At 43.6% G+C, this 20263-nt stretch overlaps 2 protein-coding genes across 2 annotated transcripts in view; both read right to left on the bottom strand.

Annotated features, from left to right (window-relative positions):
* Positions 1 to 7: 7 nt before the first annotated feature.
* Positions 8 to 16022, bottom strand: dna2 (DNA replication helicase/nuclease 2). Its single transcript, XM_069189062.1, has 22 exons — positions 15702 to 16022; positions 15551 to 15598; positions 13428 to 14482; positions 12526 to 12699; positions 11957 to 12140; positions 11018 to 11166; positions 10496 to 10627; positions 9478 to 9703; positions 9206 to 9323; positions 8636 to 8795; positions 8299 to 8493; positions 7317 to 7547; positions 7010 to 7126; positions 6651 to 6760; positions 4711 to 4820; positions 3593 to 3817; positions 3182 to 3375; positions 2827 to 2916; positions 2494 to 2701; positions 1588 to 1677; positions 800 to 982; positions 8 to 370 (listed from the first exon to the last, which is right to left on the bottom strand). Exons 1-22 carry the CDS (start codon positions 15729 to 15731, stop codon positions 206 to 208), a joined length of 4194 nt encoding a protein of 1397 aa, XP_069045163.1. The 5' UTR covers positions 15732 to 16022; the 3' UTR covers positions 8 to 205.
* Positions 16023 to 18442: 2420 nt separating this feature from the next.
* The window catches only part of stox1 (storkhead box 1), a 30150-nt gene continuing 28329 nt past the window's right edge, over positions 18443 to 20263 (bottom strand). The window contains exon 4 of the mRNA XM_006630575.3: positions 18443 to 19258. Within this exon, the coding sequence (XP_006630638.2) occupies positions 19105 to 19258 (154 nt within the window). The 3' untranslated portion in view covers positions 18443 to 19104. The remainder of the gene's footprint in view (positions 19259 to 20263) is intronic.

Raw genomic sequence — 20263 nt, forward strand, 5'->3', positions numbered from 1 at the left:
CACTGAGCTCACTCCGGAATCTTTTTTCTTTGTTTCCAATTTCTATTCTTTCCATTTCCAACCATGTGAACAGATGAGGCAAAGTAAAACACAGCCCTTCCAAAACCAGTCACTATAAATGACACTGCAGTCATGACGTTTCTCACCCTGTATAAAGAAAAGGAAAGAATACAAGACTGTTTCCTGTTAAATTCTAGCTGTGACACTAGTTGAAAAAGGATATCATCTGCTCCTTTTCCAAGTGAGAGAGCAGTTTCTCCAGGGGCGTGTACTGGCACAGTGTTGGCACACAGCCCAACATGATTAGCTTGTGCTTGGCTCTTGTGATGGCGACGTTGAGGCGTCTCCAGTCTTTTAGCAACTCGCCCAGCTGTTGAAAAAAGAAATCGGGGTGGTAACATCTAATGAACATAAAACACCACCAAGCACAGCACAGCTCCATCACGATCAATGAAAGAAAATGGGCTCATTTCATTTTTATCTTTAATCTACATCTGCCACAATCAATATAGATTTTCATTCCACCCCCCCATTTCTTCACATAAGATCTAAACTGTGGCTAAAAGCCATGTCCTCTTTTCACCTGACAAACCTCTTTTTCTCAGAGATGGCGATCTTTAATTTCACTGTAAGCCCACCTAGTAGTCAGCATCATTGAGGTTTGCCTTCTAAACCAACAGGAGCTCTGTGTGCTCTCCCCAGTGGAGAATATGGGCCCAGGGCACTGATGTCTACAATGCACAATTCACCATATACAATATGAGGGAGAGTGGGCTCTCACCAGTAAATGGATACTTACGTTTCCATCGCTGTGACTCCTCACAAAAGACACAATGATTATGCTCTTGTCCCGGCCTTGGTACTTGTCTACTGTGTTCACCTCCACCGCCCTGAACACAGTGCTACCCAGCAGGCCTGATATGGCCTTCAATTGCTGCCTGTAAGGAGCGATAATCCCAATATCTGACGCTTTGCAGCCAGCCTAAACAAAAGGAGGTCGGAATCAGGCACAAGCATAAGTGGCTAAAGGGTTAACTATTTCATGGCATCATGGAAAGCACTCTTCTGCTTGAACGAAGTCAAAGATCAGAGTATTTGCAGACTTTTTGAAAATAAAACAAACTTGGCAAATACTGGTACTTCATACAAATAATGATTCAGATATCAAGTATAGCCGTTTCTGAACTAGGAAAAAATTGTGTTTCAGGATATAACCAAGTATTTAGGAAATAAACTGCTCCAAGAGGATACACTGGAAGAGAAATGACCCCACAGCCCACTTCAAGCTCTAATATTTGCTATCATTCAGGATTTCAGCACTGCAGGAAGGCAGGGCCGACAAACTCATTTGCCTTGGTGGTTTCAAAACTACACTGTAACGAAATCTGTTCAATATCAGTGCAGCACTAGACAGTCTTGTCCGGTTGAATAAGGAGGGTTAACTCTCCCTCCGATGTACAGGAACTGAGATTTTGAAGATCTGGGCTGTGGTAGATGGGCAGGCTGGTTGTAAGGCTTTCTCGGTGCAAGTTGGACGAACTGCTCAATGTCTTAATAGAGGGCTTAAATTGGTCTGTCAGCTCTCACCTTCAATAGGATGCTGACAACTGAATGAACCAAAACTGCCTCCCTGGGATTACTGATTCCTCCTTTTTCTGCAGTCTCAGGGGCTGGAACCTGTAACAGGAAAACCAGTCTGTCAGACAAGAAGGTAAAGTTTTCCCACAAGAGAAGCCTTGATTTGCTCATCGTATTTCTAGTGTTAACTCAGTTGTTCTTGGAAGACAGCAATGAATCTTGAACCACACAGAAGCTGTCACAAAGTATTGTTGCTCACAATCCTACACCACCCTTGAAGATCAGGACCGTGTAGTAACTGTTCAATAGACACAGCATACTCGCTTTACAGCTGATCACCTGAGACCCAGAGTCCTGACACTGTACAGATTTAGAGGCATGACAGAGCTTTCCTCAGACATCCTGACCTGCATCTTCTGCCAAGTCCCCAACATTAAAATGCTGATGAGCTCTCATTAGACTGGTTGCAAACGAGGGAGGTATTTTAAGCCCCCATTCTCTCAGTTAACCCTGTAGTGTTGGCATTTTGTGTTGTATCAGAGTAAGAAGAAAACACAGCTCATTTTCCCATACATTAAGAAGGTCTGAATTTAAGTGGATCCTTCCAGTTTGCCTCATGTTAATCTGCGGTCCTGCAGTCCTTACTGACACCCAGAGACATCGAAGAAACAAAGGAAGGGGTCACAGATGCCTGTGACCCAAGCCTGCTTAATCTTTACCCCTAAGAGCTCTGGCTGGATACCTAGATATAGTTATGGTCCAGATGTTAAGTCCCCAGAGAAACAATCCTGCATTCCAACAGCTTACTAGTTAAGGGACTCAAGAGGTCCCCGTATCAGCATTTAAAAAAGTTTTATTATCCAACCAAAAACGGGAAAACACAGCAGTGTTCGAGCAGCAGCCCTGGTGTCCCACCTCCGCAGTATTGAGGAAACAGACAGGGTTCCCAGGTTCCAGGGCTCCTCTTATCCAGCTCCAGCTGTCAGCCCTGTTCCAGGCGAGGGCCAGCTCCTGCTCCACAGCGCCCCATGCTGGAAGGTGGACCACAGCGCTGGCTGTTCTCTCAGACCCACACTCCAGCTTCCCGCCGTACACCAGGGTGTTGCTCAGGCACATGATTTTGCTAAAAACAGAAGCAACGGTGAAGGACACGGCAATTACTTAATCCAAAGCATGAATGAAAAGGTGAAAAGAGATGAGAAAAAAACTGGCACTTCCATTTCAAGTTCTCCAAGGACAGCTGCCTACCTGTTCATCCTGTACTGCACTGTCAGCTGGACCACAGCGTCGCTGTGGCGCTCCAGGCGTTTGAACAAACTCTCATCCATGCCAAGAGCCCTGTAAACAGCAACAAAAAAAAGCCAGTTCTAGTTTCTGAGCTTTTTAAAATGACTGCACAGGCAGACTAAGCCTAACACCGAACCACGTGATCCCAAGAATCAGAAGTCAAAACCTCTCTGACCAGAAGGTCCCTTAAGGACATCGGTTGCAAACACCAAGCAGCGCACGGCTCGAATCCCACAGCACAGCCACTGGGGCCGTGGCCCAAAGCCAGAGACGGGCAGTGGCGTGCCTCAGCCCAGTCCCCTGCCGCCCAGCTCACCTGGCGTCCGAGTTCTGAACGATGGGCGGCAGCTGCTGGTGATCCCCCACCAGCACAAAGCGCTCCGCGTAGAACAGGGGCCCCAGGCACACGGGCTGGCTGATCTGAGACGCCTCGTCCACGATGCAGAAGTCAAAGCGCCGCCGGCTGAAGATGGGGTGTTTCACGCCCAGGCAGGTTGTGGCCACCACAAGCTAGAGGGACAGAGAGGAGCACAGGAGCTCAGACACTACGACAGAGCAGCAGACTGCCTGTACGGTCGGACTCCACAGGCTCGGAGCTGGAAGGCTCTGAGCAAAGAAAAGGGAGAACTAGAGAAGATTACTCAAATCTTCTCCTTCCTTGGTGTGTCTGTGCTGCGCCAGGGGAAGGCGACGGTCTCCCCTCCCCGTCTTCGCAGCGCCGACTCACCTCGCTGCTGTACAGCTCCTCCAGCTCGGCCAGGGTCCGAATGGACCGCGAGCGGCACTTCTGCTCGTCCGTGCAGGGCCGGATGTCAGGGTGGACCTTCTGCGCGCGCCCCAGGCGCAGGAAGCCGATCTTGAACTTCTTCAGCTTGAGCAGGAGGTTGTCCACAGCGGAATGGGTGTAGCTGGTCACCAGCACGCTGAAGCCACAGGCGTGCAAGATCCTCACCTGGACAACACGAAGCTCAGCGTGAAAACTGGATCTAGTCACGGCCTTATAATGGGGAACGTCATCACCGTGATCATTGCAATCCATCATCATGACATGTACTACAGTCAGTTACAGCCCATTACACGTTCTGTCAGTAGGGCATTTTTTTATTTACTTTCTATTATTTATAATTTATCCTTTTTTAAAATAACAAGAAAATAAGAAAATGGGAAATTAGGCAGCTTAAAGCACTGTTGTGCCAGAGCTGTTGAAACCGTCTTATTCCAAGGGATGTATTTTTGTGTCTTTCTTTCTGTGCTACTCTAGCTAAAATCAGTCAGTCCGCAAAGCTGCCTGAGGAAATGCAAGGGGTTGTCACAAGAAGATGTTTTACTTTAAATACAGCGACTGAAGGCTCAAGTGTGGCCTCACTGCTGGTGATATACTACACTGCCCTCTCTGAGCAGAAAGATCCTCGAGAAACACATCAGTAGACAACCGCATCATGTTTATGCTGAGAAGGCCACATGAGCACATTTGGACTTAATCCAAACAGAGCCTCGGGATATTAAAAAAGGATATTAGATATGTGACTAAGATTCACATATAACCTTCACGGAATCTACAACCAAATTGGTTCAATTTCCAAGCAGAACATATACAAAATAAAATAATTTACTGCTTTCATCTTTCATGTTACAATTACTTTACATTTGTATGTAATTAACTATTTACATAAATGGGAACCAGCAGAGATGGGACATTACATTGAGTCAATTTAATCTTTTGCGGGGAATTTCTGAAATAAAAAATAATAGAACTAATAATACATAATAGAAAGGGACCGTTCTGATGCACATTTTCCTGGGGATTATCTGTAATGTGTGATATACAAACAAGGCAGCTCTTACCAAGGTGCATATGGTGGTAGTTTTTCCAGTGCCTGGCATCCCCACAATAAGAGTGTAATCTTTACACAGCAGAACCCTTTTCATGGCCTGTTTCTGAGGTTTGTTCAGCCCTAGATCAAAAATAGAAGAGTTAGAAACTAAATTAAAAATAAGGCCATCTGATGTCATACAGCTCCTCTGATAGCTAGTAATTTATTAAAGGATTTAACTAAGCAACCTAGAGCTTTAATATTCATAAATATTCATAAAACCCTGAGTCTACATGCAGATGGACAGATCCAGAGCTTGATGTGGCCAACTGAGGTGTTTTGAAACAATTTTGGTTCCTGCTGAATTTGCTGTTAGTAAAAGTAAACAATTATGGTGAAAAATACATTTTGTTAAATGGTATAGAGTTATTGGATATATTTTGATACAGTATATATATAATTTGAGTCCTATTCAGAGGTGATAAAAAACAATAACCAGATTTTCTGAGACAAGTCCATCTTTTTTCTGAAAATTGATTAACAACACCTTGAGTGGAGTTTATGAATGTTCAGAATTTCTGGTCTGATTAAGATTCATTTTTAAGTTCACCATCTGTGATTTTCAATAATTTAAACATGTATTTACTTCTTCATGTACTGGTTTAATGACATTTTCTAAAGGGGAACCACAACACTATTTTTACATTTCAGGGTTAGGAAGAATGAGCATTGATGAGTACATTTCAAATGACAATAAGTAAAATGTAAAAATGGGACATTTTGACAAGTTATTGTGTACAATGGAATCAATTTCCAGGTACACCCAGCATCATATTCTGTGATTCAGAACGAGGCAACAGAACTTCTGTGAACTTGAAGTGACGTAGCCCTATGACAGTTTGAATCTATACGGCATTCCTGAACTCTTTGCACTAATGAGCCCGGGCCTTTTTCCCGTCTCGCCGCTACGCATATGGGTCTTTTTCTGCTCTCCTGCTCCCCACGGTTAGTCCCTTTGGACGTCCGTGACAGTTAGTATACATAATATCAGATACAAGTATTACATAAGCAGAGTTTATTAAATAAAGCATGATTGTCATCTAATAATTGTATACATTGGCTGAATTGAAAAACATTCCTCAGTTTCTAAAAATTATAATATGTGTACTTTACAAATGGTTAGATTTTTTGACAAGTTATTGTGTACAATGGAATCAATTTCCAGGTACACCCAGCATCATATTCTGTGATTCAGAACGAGGCAACAGAACTTCTCTGAACTTGACGTGACGTAGCCCTATGACAGTCTGAATCTCTTGTAATCCAATAGAAATATTGCTCTTGACTTTGAGACAATTTTGCTGAGAAATACTATTTACTTGTTAACTATGCATGCAGATCACATTGGAACATTTCTGTGGTGAAATGTCTGCTACACAATCTGTATGCACTTGCTTGCATATCACATTAACCACGGCAACTAGTGAGCAGGAAGGGCTGCATCTGGATGCTATTCGTGTGAACGTTCGCCCATATCGAAACCAGGGGTTTGAGGTGTGACTCATAGTACTTTCACAAGGTTAATCATTTTGTGCTCAATTCAAAATTTGTAAAAACTTTCAGTAACGTCAATTAATTTATCTTGTTACCAAGTGTTATTAACCGGTCTGAGAAATTGTGACTACATTCCCCTTTAAATGAGTCAAAGAGCCTCTTAAATGCACTGAACCTTGTCAACTCATCAACTAGGTCATTACTGGGCAGGATGGAATGTTGCTTGGATGTCTGGGATGCTGGTAAAGTTATAACTGAAAATACATTTTATTTCACAGAACATTTCAAGGGCTAAAGGACATTTTTAGCTCTGTTAGAAAGCTTGAATTTACAACTTAATACGCCAGGGTTTTCAATGAACTGTCTCCAGAAAGGCCCAACCAAGGAGCTAAAAAAAGAGGGCAGCTCGCAATGTACCTTTTAAGATGTCGGCAACAATGTCTTTGGCTTCACGGGGCAAGACACTGCTCAGATTTTGCACAAACTGCGGAGGCCGGAATTCCACAATGAGCTCCCGAAGTTTTCCGCTGTAGAATCACACAAAATCAGTGATCTCACATATCACTGAAGAAACAAACCTCCACAAGTACAACCTTAGCTAGAGAAAGCTTTCACTCCCTTCCCACATTCTGCTGGTACTTGAAATCCCTGAGAAATCCGTTTGAAAATAATCTTAAGTTACACAGGCTATCCCATTCTGTTCCGAGATGGAGGGTGAGTTGTACACACTTGGTCACAAAGAGGACAGTTTCATGAAGGCCGCCGGGACCACAAACCTGGCAGGGGAGTTCTCCATGAGCCTGGACAAGTTTCCCAAGTGAGCGTCCAGGCCACCCACCCCCTCATCCTGGTCCAGTCGGAAAACAATCTCCGGGGAGTGCCTTGAAAGGTTTCTGTAAAGAAAAAAAAAAGTTTGGAATTAAATCATAACACACGTACAACCATTTCTTTCAAGGTAATTCTTGAAAATAAACGGACAGTTATTCTTTTACACTGCTATTATTTGTCCACAATAGATCATCGGATTAGCGTCCCTTTAACAGGTAACGCAGACGCCAACATTGCAGGTATTAAGAGTCTCACCGATCCAGCGTGCAGGTTATACAAGTCCTGGTCACTTCTGTGATGTACCCAGAGGCCACAGCGATGAGCTTTGCTTCCTGGTCACTCACGACGACCCGGTCGCCCACCATCAGACTCGTCTCCGGGATCTCTCCGTTGTGGCCCTCAAACCGGTGTGTGTACTTGTTGTCTGAGGCCGCCTCCACCTGACCGCTTCGCAAGAGGTTGCCAACACACCCGCCACTCTTCTCTCTAGGGCAGAGAGCAGAACCGTTTCCACAATGGCAGCGCTTAGACCTGCCTGAAACTTGGAACGTCGTCTTCCCACAACTCGCCACCTCTCCGAGGCTGCAGTACTGTCGCTCGGGGTCAGACTAACACTACACAATAGTTACACTCAGTGCAGGAAACACTACAAACCATTATCTCGGTGCTACAAAACCCTTTCCTGACTGATCATCCAAATGAGCAGCACAGGGATGAGTTAGTACCAGGAATCGCAATACATTCTGTGTGTTTCAAATCCAAAAATATAATTGCTGAAGTGGTCAAACTGTCACTTATAGGCATTTTTTTTCCATTAAGGATTACCAAATATTGTTATATACCAATCCAATCTGTACACCCAGATTGTGCTGGCTCAGAGCAATGGCTCCTGTACATAGCAAGCAGTGCAGACAAGTTCCTCTGCCCTGCCCAGCCAGCAGGCCATACACCTTTTGACAGCGGCTCCCAGAAGGTTCAGCACTGAGTGGAGTAGAACAGAAGCTCACTTCACGTGACATCATTGCAAGCCAGGAGGCTTCTGGGAAGGCAGCCCTTGGCTGGACTAAGTCATTAGCTAGGGACCTGAACCTAAACTTCCATTCACAGCTTGAACTTGGGAAACCAAGAGGCTGGTCAGGTTCATTTAAAAACAAAAAACACTTTTCATTTTGACTGAAAAAACAACTGCCCGTAACGCCACCCAACCCAACAGCATGTCCAGCAAGATATCACTTGCCTCTCATTGGCTGACAGCAGCCATATGCTCTTGCGGCCCCCTCTGCGCTCCAAGGTGCGGCTCTCCAGCGCACACAGCAGGAACCAGTGGCTGAAGTACAGGAAGTGGGTCTCGTTCAAGTGCTGGCTCTCCTCCTCCAGAAAAGCTGGCAGCTGTTGTGATGCAGGCTCCCCACAGCTCTCTCTCTCTATAGCTCTGCAAACAAGACACCGATGCTACCTTGAGGCGTTTACTTTGCAGGTTCATCTTTCGAACTTCCTGAAGTTCGCTGATTACTCCGCTACACAAAACAGCCGGCTCGACTGAAATTCCCAAGTGTGGGCCGAGCCAATCCTACCTGTTGTAGAGGGCACAGTTCCTCATCTGGGGGCAGTATTTGCAGACCTGGCGGTCGTTAATGGCAGGTGGCATCGATGCCAGTTGGGGAGACTTGCTGTCAGTACGTTCCACGCTGTTGCTAAGGTAATACGCCAACGTGTTTCTCAACTTCAGCAGCTCTGATAAATAAAAAAATTTAACACAAAGAAGTTATCCAAGGTTTTCTTACATTTGTATGCAACTGTAATCAAGTCTTATACTTGCCTTTTGTTAAGAGCTCTGAACTCATTCAGGGTACCTGAAAAATTCCCATAAGCAGTGGCACAAAATGAAGTCTACAAGATTGCAAGCTGTGGAAGGACTCATTCCGATCGCTTATTGCATCATTCAAAACAACTGTCAAGCAATGTTTGGTCACAAGACTCCACATTATACACTGTGGTCACAGCAATAATAAGGAAAACCCAGGAGTTGCTCTGAAAGTTCTTGCAAAAAGCATAGCAATGATACTGAACAGCCCCAGAGAGCTTTATAAACTTGAAGCCTCTAATGTACCTTCCACACAACAGTCTTTCACCGACTGGCCTACCTCTCCTGTCCATGTGGTTGCCTACGATGGGAAGCATGTTGCCAGTCTTGAGGTAGATGAGAAAACCTGCTTCAGGGTCACTGCGTCTCTCCAAGCTCATCAGTGTGTACAGGATGACCTGTGGACGATTCCCAAGACTGAATAAACTGTGCAAAAAATAAAGATAACAGCTAAGCAATGTAAGTCTGAGAGTTGAGAAATGCGCAAGGCTGACTTGAACATTTCAAAAGCCCGCCCCATACGCCCTGGGAACTCCAACACTTTGCCTGTACCTGACTACGATGTTCTATGGAGTTGGACTCTTTCCCAGTCTTGAGCTCCAGAGGCATCACTCTCTGCTGCGTTCGGCCCCGGCGATGGATCTTCACACCAGCTGTGAGGTCAATCTTCCCCTTCAAGCCAAACCGCGGGGACCAGATGTTCTCCTCGATGTCCAGGAATTCAGCGACCGAGACGCCGCAGGCTGTATCTTGTTTGCTCAGACTCCCGTCACTTGGCCTAAAGAAAGATCATGAGAAAAATAGGAGTTTAGGTTTGAATATGTTTGTTTCTGCTTTGCTTTCTTGTGGAACATTACACTACCCAGCCAGCAGCCATATCACCCTGCAACTCACAACACAACAGCTGAAGCTAAGCAGGTGTGAGACTGGTCAGTACCTGGATGGGAGACCTCCTGGAAAAACTAAGGTTGCTGCTGGAAGAGGTGTTAGTGGGGCCAGCAGAGGGCGCTCACCCTGTGGTCCATGTGGGTCCTAATGCCCCAGTATAGTGACGGGGACACTATACTGTAAACAGGTGCCGTCCTTCGGATGAGACGTAAAACCAAGGTCCTAACTCTGTGGTCATTAAAAATCCCAGGGTGTTTCTCGAAAAGAGTAGGGGTGTAACCCCGGTGTCCTGGCCAAATTTCCCATTGGCCCTTACCAATAATCCCCATCTATGAATTGGCTACATTACTCTGCTCTCCTCCCCACCGATAGCTGGTGTGTGGTGAGCGTTCTGGTACACTGTGGCTGCCGTCGCATCATCCAGGTGGATGCTGCACATTGGTGGTGGTGGAGGGGAGCACTTTGAGTGGAGTGTCCAGAAAAGCGCTATATAAGTGTAAACAATTATTAATTATTATTATTACCCAACATGTTTCCCCGGGTGTTACACAATTTAAGCCAAAACCAAACCTCTCAAATATTTTCATTTCTCAGAGATTAAATAAAAAAGGCCCGGTTCTTCCCCACACTACGGCTGACTGCTCTGGTGCAGTTAGTGCTGACCCCCTCAAAACATACTCACAATTTCATCTCTAGCTGCTTCAGCCCTGCCTGTTCAGAAGCGTGGAAGTAGCTGCTTGCCCAATTTGAGAGCGAAGGCAAATATTCTTCAACTTCCTGCTGTATGTCTGCTTGACCCAGCTTTAGGGTGTACCTGCACAATGGCAAAAGAAGAAAAGCAAGATGAAAAAGATCCCTGATGAGCTGAGATTAATCCATTATTAGAAAGCCTGTATCACCACCCTGTGACAAAGTTAAAACTATAAATTTACTAAACTGGTGAGCGACGATAGGAATGCAAAACCTGCAAAACACTTATTTGTAATTTACAACTACTAATAATAAAACTCCTCCATCGAGTGGTTAAAAAAATATGATTGAGTCAACTAATAGATGCAAAAACCATGCCTGGGAATGGTGTGGGAATTAACTGGTTTGGCTATGGAAATTTACAGAAGTCAACTGAAAATCACTGAGGTTTTCACTAAAGCCACCTATTGAAAGAAACACAAAAATGAATCGGTCTGCTTGGCCGGGGCCTCACATCTCCCCGAGGAACTTGGGACCGAGCAGCAGCTGGCTGGTTAAGTCCTGCAGCCGCCCCTCTGAGAAGTCTCCACAAACAGCGGCTCTCTGGAAGATCTCGTGAACGATGGTGCCCACCAACATCTGCTTCGTGCTTTTGTCAAAAGCCTGGAACACAACAAGCATATATTTTAAAACTCATCAGAGGCTTCAAGCTCTTCACTCCTTCTCCCTCTCTCTCATCTAATTTTCTGATTAGGTCAGAAAGTTCAGTTCATTTGACATATGCACAAATGCAGTGAAATGCTTATAAACAATTTGCTTTTAGCCCATATACTTCCAACATAATTGAAAAGCAACTGATGTTTTCACTTTACATTGAGTGGCAAAAATTTTAAGCGCCGTTTTAACTTTACCAACCATCCATTTTCTATCTACATCACCCATTTCAGGGGCACAGAGGAGCTGGAGCCTGTCCCAGTTTTCCCAGGAGCCAGTTCACCTACCACTGTGTCTTTGGACTGTGGGAAGAAACCGGAGCACCCGGAGCAAACCCCCTGTGTTTGTAGGTTTGTTTTGAAAAACAAACCCTAAAAACGTCATGCAGATAGCAGCCTGGGAATTGAACCCTGGGCCCTAGTGCTGCAAGGCAGAAATGTTAGCCACTGCGCCACCATGCCTCCCTCTATTGGCTTTACACTCCCCTTAAATTACCTACAGAAAATAAAATGAAACAGGACCTCCCCTGCTTATATCGAACGGGAGCTATCTGGTGCAGCCGCCCTCTCTGAGCTGAAAAAGCAACAGTTTCAACAACAAAGACATAAACACTCTTGCCTAAAGCAATATGTTTCCACTATGACCCCACCCAGTGAAATATAACATTTAAAGGTCAGAAAATTCAACATGCTAATAAAGATCACAGTATGCAGCTTTGTTAACCCACATGTTCTCTGACCTTAAAGCGCTCGCTCAGTACAGCTCGTCTCATACAGCGGATGCTGTTGGCAATGCTGGTTCCCGAAATGAGCAGGTCGGGTGACAGAATCAAAAACCCAGAGTTTCTGTCGATAACCCATCTGCCTGATACACTGGCGCCCTCTAGATGAACAATGTCACCCCTCTGGACTGGGGTCGACTCCCTGAGAAAACAGAGATGACTTTGATGACACAGGAGTTCACACTCCTTGTAAGGCTATTATATTAACTTATTCTCCTTTAATATATCATCCTATCTCCACATCAAAAACCTAGGATTTTCACCATCACAGACGAGCCTCAATTTGTCAACAACATCCTATAGGATCTACCTGCAGTTTACTTATATTAGCCCCTTCTCTCTTAAAAAAGGCAGAATTGCTAGGAAAGTTAAAGTAAAAACAAGGTACAGTAGCACGTTTCCAAAAATCACAAACTTTTTGTTACTGTGACCATAAATAAGGGAGGGGAGGACACGTCATTCAGTCGACAGCAGACATTACTTCAGTTCGATATTGCTGAGCTCTAAGCATAATGGGACTGAGTTACCAGCTGTCCTTCAGAACACAGAGCTCAGTGGGCTGGCCGGACACCGAGGCAGTGATAGTCAAGTGTTTCTCTTGGCAGCCCTGTGCTTCCACAACCTCCTTCACATCCAGAACCCAGTATCTGTTGTGAACCCCAGAAGACAGGATGGCGTACTCAGGGATTAGCTTCTGTTTGCTGGAACACAAAATGTAATCAATTAAATAACTAGCTGGATCAAAGTAAAAAAATGGGCAACACCACAGATCCATACTAACCAAAACATCTGTGGGGAAAAAAAAACTTCTAACCTTTATTTAAAAATGTCATGTGCTATACGTGACCTCATCACATGTCATTATATAAACCATAGATTGAACTGGGTCTACTTTTCCAGGTTTTAAAACATTAAGAACTCTTAAACAAAATTCACACAGTTAAATATGTGCATTGACAGCGGTGTATAAAATGTTTTACTAATCAACCTACTTTGATATTAAAGATACTTGAAAGAGACAGGGTGTTAACTTCTGTGTCATTGCTAAATGACAATCTGGCCTTGAACAATCTGTGCTCCCTCAAGTTTCCTCTGAATTCAGTTGAAGGTATTTCTCACTTCTCCACTGAGTGGAGTGCCCTCCTGATTGTTTTTAGCACTTTTCCATCCTTTGGGGTTTATGAATGTATCAGGTATCGCATTCTTCAGATTATATTCTGAGGTCCAATAGCTACCGTAAACACCTGTCTCTCCCGAGCCCTTGTGCCGAGACCTAGGAGAGATGAACAAACCTCTGCATTCTCATTTTTACCATCTACCTATGGTCACAAATGTGCATAGAAGGACAATGCCCGCTAGGTCTCAAAACAGAAGAGAATACTTTAGTCTCGCATGCCTCGAAGAATTAAAACTCTTGATGGCTTCTTACTTGGCAGCTATTTTTGTTGGCTCTGGCTCTCTGCAACTCGGCTCCATGACATCGTCGAACCAGCCCTCCTCCACCCCAGCCAGGTCGCCCTCTGAGGCGGGATCACTTCCACCTGTGACCGGGGGAGCGTCAGCGCTGGGCACACACTCGGCTGCGCCACTCGGGCCCCGCCGGGCCACCTCTTCGCTCTTCAGGAGCCTTTCCGCCCAGGGCAGGGCCTCCGCTAAGCTCCCGGGAGCTTCGTCAAAGGGATCGGCCAAGCGAAGGACCTCTTTCTGCTCCGAAATTTTGGTAAAGAGGGTTCCTTCGCCCTCGCTGGAACTGCAGCTACTGCTGGGAAAGGTCAAGCCAGAGGGCTCCTTGGCCTCCGTGCACATCACATTTAAAGGCCTCAAGCTCAACGGTGTGCTGTGCTTCCTGGCAGAAGAATCCTGAGGTCTGGTGCTCTTGGGACCACATTTGTTTTCTTTTTTGTCCCCTGCACCCCCTACTGGGCTTTTGACGATCGTGGGCCCACGCTTCATTTCTGATGGGGAATCACCAATAATCTTCAAGCACTCATCCAAGAAATCATCCTCGGAGGCCTTGACAATCATGCCGTTGCTACTGTTGAGCAGAGGCCTCTTGACAAGGGTTTTTTTCAACCTCTTGTGTTTCTGCATCTCCACCGGACTGCAAATGGTCCTTTTCACAGAGGCGCCTTGGTTCACACAGCCATGACTGGCCGGCAGCAGGGGAGCTGAAGAGTGCCTGACGGGCCGAAGGGCCAAGACAGCCCTTCGGGAGGCAAGGGTCTTTTCTCTCGTTCTGGCTAGATCCAGGGGCCGCGAAACGGGAGACCGGGCCTCACCGCCCAGCTCCCTGCCCGGGTTCGGGGATCCGATCTGGCTGTCTGGCGTCTCGGGCACAGAATAGGGGTCCCGCGTTGAGAGAGGCGACACGGGAACGTTTTCAATCTCTTCGTCACTGCTTCCCAGAAGGCTGAAGACGAGGCTCTTGGCGTCAGCCTTCTCAAGCGCCATGTGGCGCAAACCATTCGAGCTGGATACCGGCTTCTAGAACAATGCAGAAAAAACTGTGAGCAGAGAAGAAATGTAGATAAAGAGACACTACTAGAGGGCAACGGTTCTTCCGACAGATATGTGGGAAAATATGTTAATACACAACATGAACGACTTCACCACTGCAAAGCAAGTGATCAGCACACAGGTCACTCATACAAACAGAGGTCCTTAGAAATGCTGCTCTGCAGAGAGTGAAGACCGGTTTTCATTTGACTTTCAATTGTCAAATTGTTTGATTTACTTAAAAAAGTAACTTGTGTTTTTTAAGTACTTAAAATCGAATAACATATCTTTTCGCACCGTCTCCAAAAAGTCATTTGTAAAAAATGAAGGCTTGCAAAATAAAGCTATTAATGACTTTAAGCCCATATAGAAAAACTGCTCTTGGTCACTTAAAACCCAAGAGCAGTCATCAAATGTAAAGTTGTTTCTTCATTAGGTCTTAACCGAAAATACAAAGATTAGATTAACTGATTTTATGTAATAAGTATTAATTTGTAATTACCCTTACGTTTACCCCATACATAGGTACAGCAAGCGGGTTCCACAGTCAACTTAGATGCACTATTATGCAGTAAGGTGAAGGGTATTCAGTCTTTAATGTTTTTGCTGATCATGCGATGCCATGACCTAGTAATCTGGATCACTTTGAGAGAAGCCCAGCGATAGGAAAGGCCACCTAGTGGTGTCTAGTCCTGGTTCTGGCGGGACAGTGTATCTATAAATTTTCATTCCAGCACAGCTCAACCAGCTGATTTACTGGCTTACCTCGACTAATTTAAAAGCGTCTACCAGCTCTTCGAGTGCTTTTGCTTTAGAAACCATGAAACTGTCGACAAACCAGTGTCTCCACTACCAGGACTGAACTCCCATTCGTTAATCACTCACTACATTTAACAGGCTAATTCAGAGACTCACCTCGTTTCAGACACATTTTGTCAAGACTTGACCAGAACTGCAAAGGTTTGCTATAACTTTGAATTAATATTATGGTTTGGGTTTTTCCGTCTTTGATATTATTAATTATTATGATTATTATTTGGTACAGGAAAAACTTACCTTTGAGAAAAAAGCGGCAATATTTTTCTGGTTGTTTGCGATCCCCACCTAAGATTGAAACGAGACACAAAACTCATTTTGTCAACTATCACCAAGTGCACAATAAATTGTGTATTTACAAGCAAAAATAAAATCGGGGGAAAACACAAACCGGTTTATTCTTCAGCTTTGCTTTCAGCATTTTCCGTGTTCTGTGTATTTAAAAGTAGAGTCTTTTTAAAAAGATGATTAATCAATACGTTCAGCGAGAAGGAAGTAAAATACTAACAAATACCAAAACAATGTGCTGCTAAGTACATATACGATTTTCCTTTGATTGATTGAGTCGATAAACGACTCAGCGAAACTTTATCTCACTGAGGATTCAATTTAATAAATACGCTTGTATCCCTCGATATTTCATTCTGTAATCTGCATGAATCAAATCTAGCAAATGTTTGAGCACTGAACAGTAAAGCGCCTGTAAATTTCGCGCCGGCAGGAAGCTTCCCAGGAGCGAAGACGCTGTCGAATAAGAAAGCGCACATCTGAGAGGGCGGTACTTCCGACTGGCCAAGCTTGCGTTTCCAATGGGCGTTGAGTTTCATAAACGAAGATACAAATTCAAAAGCCGCTTACATTGTGGTAACTACATATTGAGTGCTTGTCGGCCGTAAGCGTTACAATATTTTAGAATTTCCCCAGCTGTAGAAATCCAATTGTTTGTGTTCAAAACGCGTTCTTTATTTTTGTACCGTACAGCTTGGACACAGTTTTTCAGGTGTAGTATAAGACTACTTTCCGGCAGTATTGCGCATGCTTGTTCACTAGGGGACACTGTTGTAAAACTAGTGATGTACCTTGTATAAGGGTGCAACGCTTCTACAGTACGCTGACATTCGGGGAGAAATACATGTGATCATATTGAAACTTGAGTTAAATGGGAACGTTCTCGATTACCACAGAAACTGCTTTCATTAAAAAATCATCATTTTAAAGTTTATAGATCAGAAGTCTGTTTTTAGTCAGTAGTTCAATTTCCTTTCCTCTAAAAATGTTTATATTGGCCAGAAGTTGTAATTTATATATTTATGTGAAGGGTAACGCACATCTCTTTGTGGTTATTTATTTCCTCTGTTCTTAACTTAAGCATTTCTTAACAAATGTTAAAATGGTGTTGCATAGTTTAACTCCAGTTACATTATTTCGCTGTGTGGTTTTCTCGCTACCAATTAATTAACCGTGATATCGCCGTTTAATAATCCAACAACAACGTCAGCAACTTGCATGTCGCAAGAGATTTATGGTAAAATATGAAGATTACGTATGTAAGGTAAAGAAAATAAGAACAATCTTACTTTTTAAAAAGTGCAGTAGTACAGAGGAAACCTTCAGAAAGGAAGGGTTATTGGGGGTGGAAGTGAATACGAACCCATACATTCCAACAGTCAAAGACGCCAAGTCCAAAATCTAAACTAATAAAAAAAAGTGCCCACTCACGACACCAAACGTTCAGGGTTTTGCCGCTATCCAAGTCTACACTGTTTTCTCCACTTTAATAAAATACGCACCGTAATTAAGATTTTATTTGTTAAATGTTGCATGCATATGTCGTTGACCTCAAGAACGTGGTATCATGCACACACCCTTAAAAAAACCAAGCAGCCGAGCCAGGGAATGGAAAAGTGCACCTTAATGAGAATTTGTGGACTGAATTCACACCGCACATTATTAGAAAGAGACAAAAACAAGTTTGAAAAATAAACTCTCCACTGGCCAGGAGCAAAGTGTGCTGTGGTCATTCTCTCCCATTAAATTCCGTTCCAGCCTCATCGCTTTCTGTGCTTTGTTTTGTTTTGTTTTGTTTTGTTTTGTTTTTTAATAAAACGTATTATCCATTATATTTTGTTTCAGGTGGAAGAAATCAGTGTTGATAAAACCGATAGTAAAGCCCCCAGTCCACAAGTCGGCATGAACTCCATCCACCAGCCCCAGTCACCAGTGAGGATTCTCAAACCTCCTGCTTCAGTCGCATGTATGCTTGCATTGCATATTACACAGAGAGCTCGCCCTGTACATCACCTCAGGAGAGACTGCTTACTCTTCCACAGAAAACTAGACCATTTCACCCGGAGGAACAATATCCAAGTATCGGATACTCGTAATAGTGAAGTGTTTCGCATGTAGCAGTTTTGTGCTTATCCTGCGTGGTTCAGAGGCAGCCAGCTGTCCATAGGACTAGGAAACTCAGACCCGTGTTGAGAAAGATGGGTTAACCAAGAGGTGGAGATGGGTTGTACGGAGGGTCCATGAAACAAAAATGCAAAAAAAAAGAGGCATTGCGGGAGGTCTATATCAAGAATGTCGGGGTGAAAATTGCCATTATTCCTCCTCAACTTCAGTTAAGTCCATCTGAATTCATCTGGCAGATAAGGGGCAAAGTGTGACCAAGGACAAGCAGCTGGCAGATTTCACATGTAAGAACTGGTGAAAAATGTAAACAGGGCAGGACAGTGGCAAAGTGGTTGGCATTGCTGCCTCACAGCGCTGGGACCCTCCTTTCAATTCTGGATCCGGATTTGCATGGAGTTTGTATGTTCTGCCTGTGTTTGTGTGGGTTTCCTCTGGGTGCTGAAGTTTCCTCCCACAGTCCAAAAACCTACTGGTAGGAAAACTGCCTCTGCTATGAGTGTGTGCGTGTCTATGTTAGTGGCGTCCTGCCCAGGGTGTACCCTGCCTTGTGCCTGTTACTTGCCAGGATAGGCCCCAGCTTCCCCACAACCCTGAATCGGATAAAGTGGTTTGAAAATGGGTGGAAAAATGTAGACAGTTCTTGATTAAACTCCGTAAACTCCTTAAAAAATTGAAATTGTTTTCACAACAGAAATCTTTATTAAAATAAATTACATTCTCCCTTTACAGAGGTACTGGAAACACGTTGACTTGAAGAAGATCTGAAAAAGTCTGACTATCACTAGACTTTCTATAAAAAAATAATATAAAAAATTGGTGCCATTACTGTATTTAGCAACATAAAAGCTCTGTGAATTTGTCTTGGATATAATACAAAAAACATACAGCATGCATTAAAACTTACAACTAATCTAATTGTATTTTATGCAGTGATACCCAGCACACATTTCCACACATCCCCCTCAAAAAACAGTCAGAACTCATTTAGTTTCATTCCTTGCAAATTTACTTCTACCATGCCAAAGGAGTAGAAATTTAGTCGTCATTATAAGATATTAAATTATTTTTCATAAAATATTTATAACATATAAAAAAATAACACCGGCTGTATAGAAAAAATATGTTCATGAACATTATCTATGCACAAAGATATTTATTTCAAAGAAGTGGAGAACAGCTCTGAAAAAAAGGTATTTGTTGCCAAAAATCAGCAGTGATGCCTACACGTCAAAATTACAAAAAAAAGCCACTTGGGTACACAGAAAAAGTATTTCATAAGTGTGGATATTTACAGAAAATATTCTTATTTACATTTATACAATACACTTCTGATCGAAAGAAAACCCAGACTCATTGAGAACCAGTCCTGCACAGGCCAGGATTTACACATTCATCACCGGGGTCAGCTGAAGGAGCGAGCTCTGAGGCCGGATCACGTTGCTTTTTGAGTGGAGCTTCTCCAGATTCTGCAGAAAGCTCCTCCTTTTCAGCCCTTCGAGGATCACCGAGTTATTGGACGCGAGGCTCACACGAGTCCTGGGGGAAAACACCAGCGCTGTCAATAACCATGTTTTTCATCGTCACGGATGTGTGTTTTTTCCCCAGTTATAAATACATAGCTGAATAAGGCATGGCACATCAAAGGAACAAGTACTAGGTTTATTCCATACTGAAAAGAGAAGAGAGAAAACACAATGTTTCGGCTTTGAAGCCTTCTTCACAAAAAAACGTTGTTTTCTCTCTTCTCTTTTCAGCATGGAATAAACCTATTACTTGTTCCTTTGCAGACTACGCATGCTGATGCGGTTACCCACCTGAACTATAGCACATCAATGATTGCAAATTCCATAAAAAAAATATTTCAAGTTAGGAACTGCAAAGAGTACTACAAAGGTATGGTGACATTCTTAATCATTCTAAAGAGAATGTCATTCAAAATTTTGTTAAACTACATAATACAATTTTCCCTATGTAGTCTGCTTTTTTCCATTATTTTCTTAGTTTTTTGTACAGTATATCCTTCTATACTGGTTTCTCTTGCATTCCTGTTATCCTTTCAAGAAACCTCATTCCAATGCAAGATTAACAATAAGAATGCAGTCTAAACAGGAGTAGTGATACAGATTACTGCTTTGAGCAACAGCTGGTGTGGTTGATCGTTTGCTATTTTCAGGATGTAGTATAATCCTCTTCCTTCATAGTCCCATTTTTCTCCGAACCTTCTGGATTTTTATTTCTTTTTAATTATGGGCTCAAGGTGAAGTGCAGAGGAGAACATGAGATGACACAATAGTGAAGGAAGGGAAAGATCAAGAAATAAAAAATGAAAGAGGCCAGCAGGTGTCAGAGCATGTGTTTCTCCTCACAGAGGGAAGGGCAGGTGATGTTTAGAATTCACATACTCCTCAGACAGCTATTTATTTATTGCATTCCTCAACAAATCACTTAGGTCATAAACCCACTATAAACAGTCATTATAACTGCATTCAGTTTGTAAAGCAACCTGCTGGAACCACTTACAACCTGGTGTGCTTTGGTGTT

This window comes from Lepisosteus oculatus, chromosome 4, assembly GCF_040954835.1.
Source record: "Lepisosteus oculatus isolate fLepOcu1 chromosome 4, fLepOcu1.hap2, whole genome shotgun sequence".
Lineage (NCBI taxonomy): Eukaryota > Metazoa > Chordata > Actinopteri > Semionotiformes > Lepisosteidae > Lepisosteus > Lepisosteus oculatus.

Excerpts from the sequence above, each read along its gene's own strand:
- dna2 (XM_069189062.1), bottom strand. The coding sequence starts at position 15,731 with ATGCTGAAAGCAAAGCTGAAGAATAAACCG. Across the intron at positions 3,376-3,592 it reads AGGAGCTGTACAGCAGCGAG|CTTGTGGTGGCCACAACCTG; the intron begins GTGAGTCGGCGC and ends CTGTCCCTCTAG. Across the intron at positions 1,678-2,493 it reads GTTTCCTCAATACTGCGGAG|GTTCCAGCCCCTGAGACTGC; the intron begins GTGGGACACCAG and ends TTCCTGTTACAG.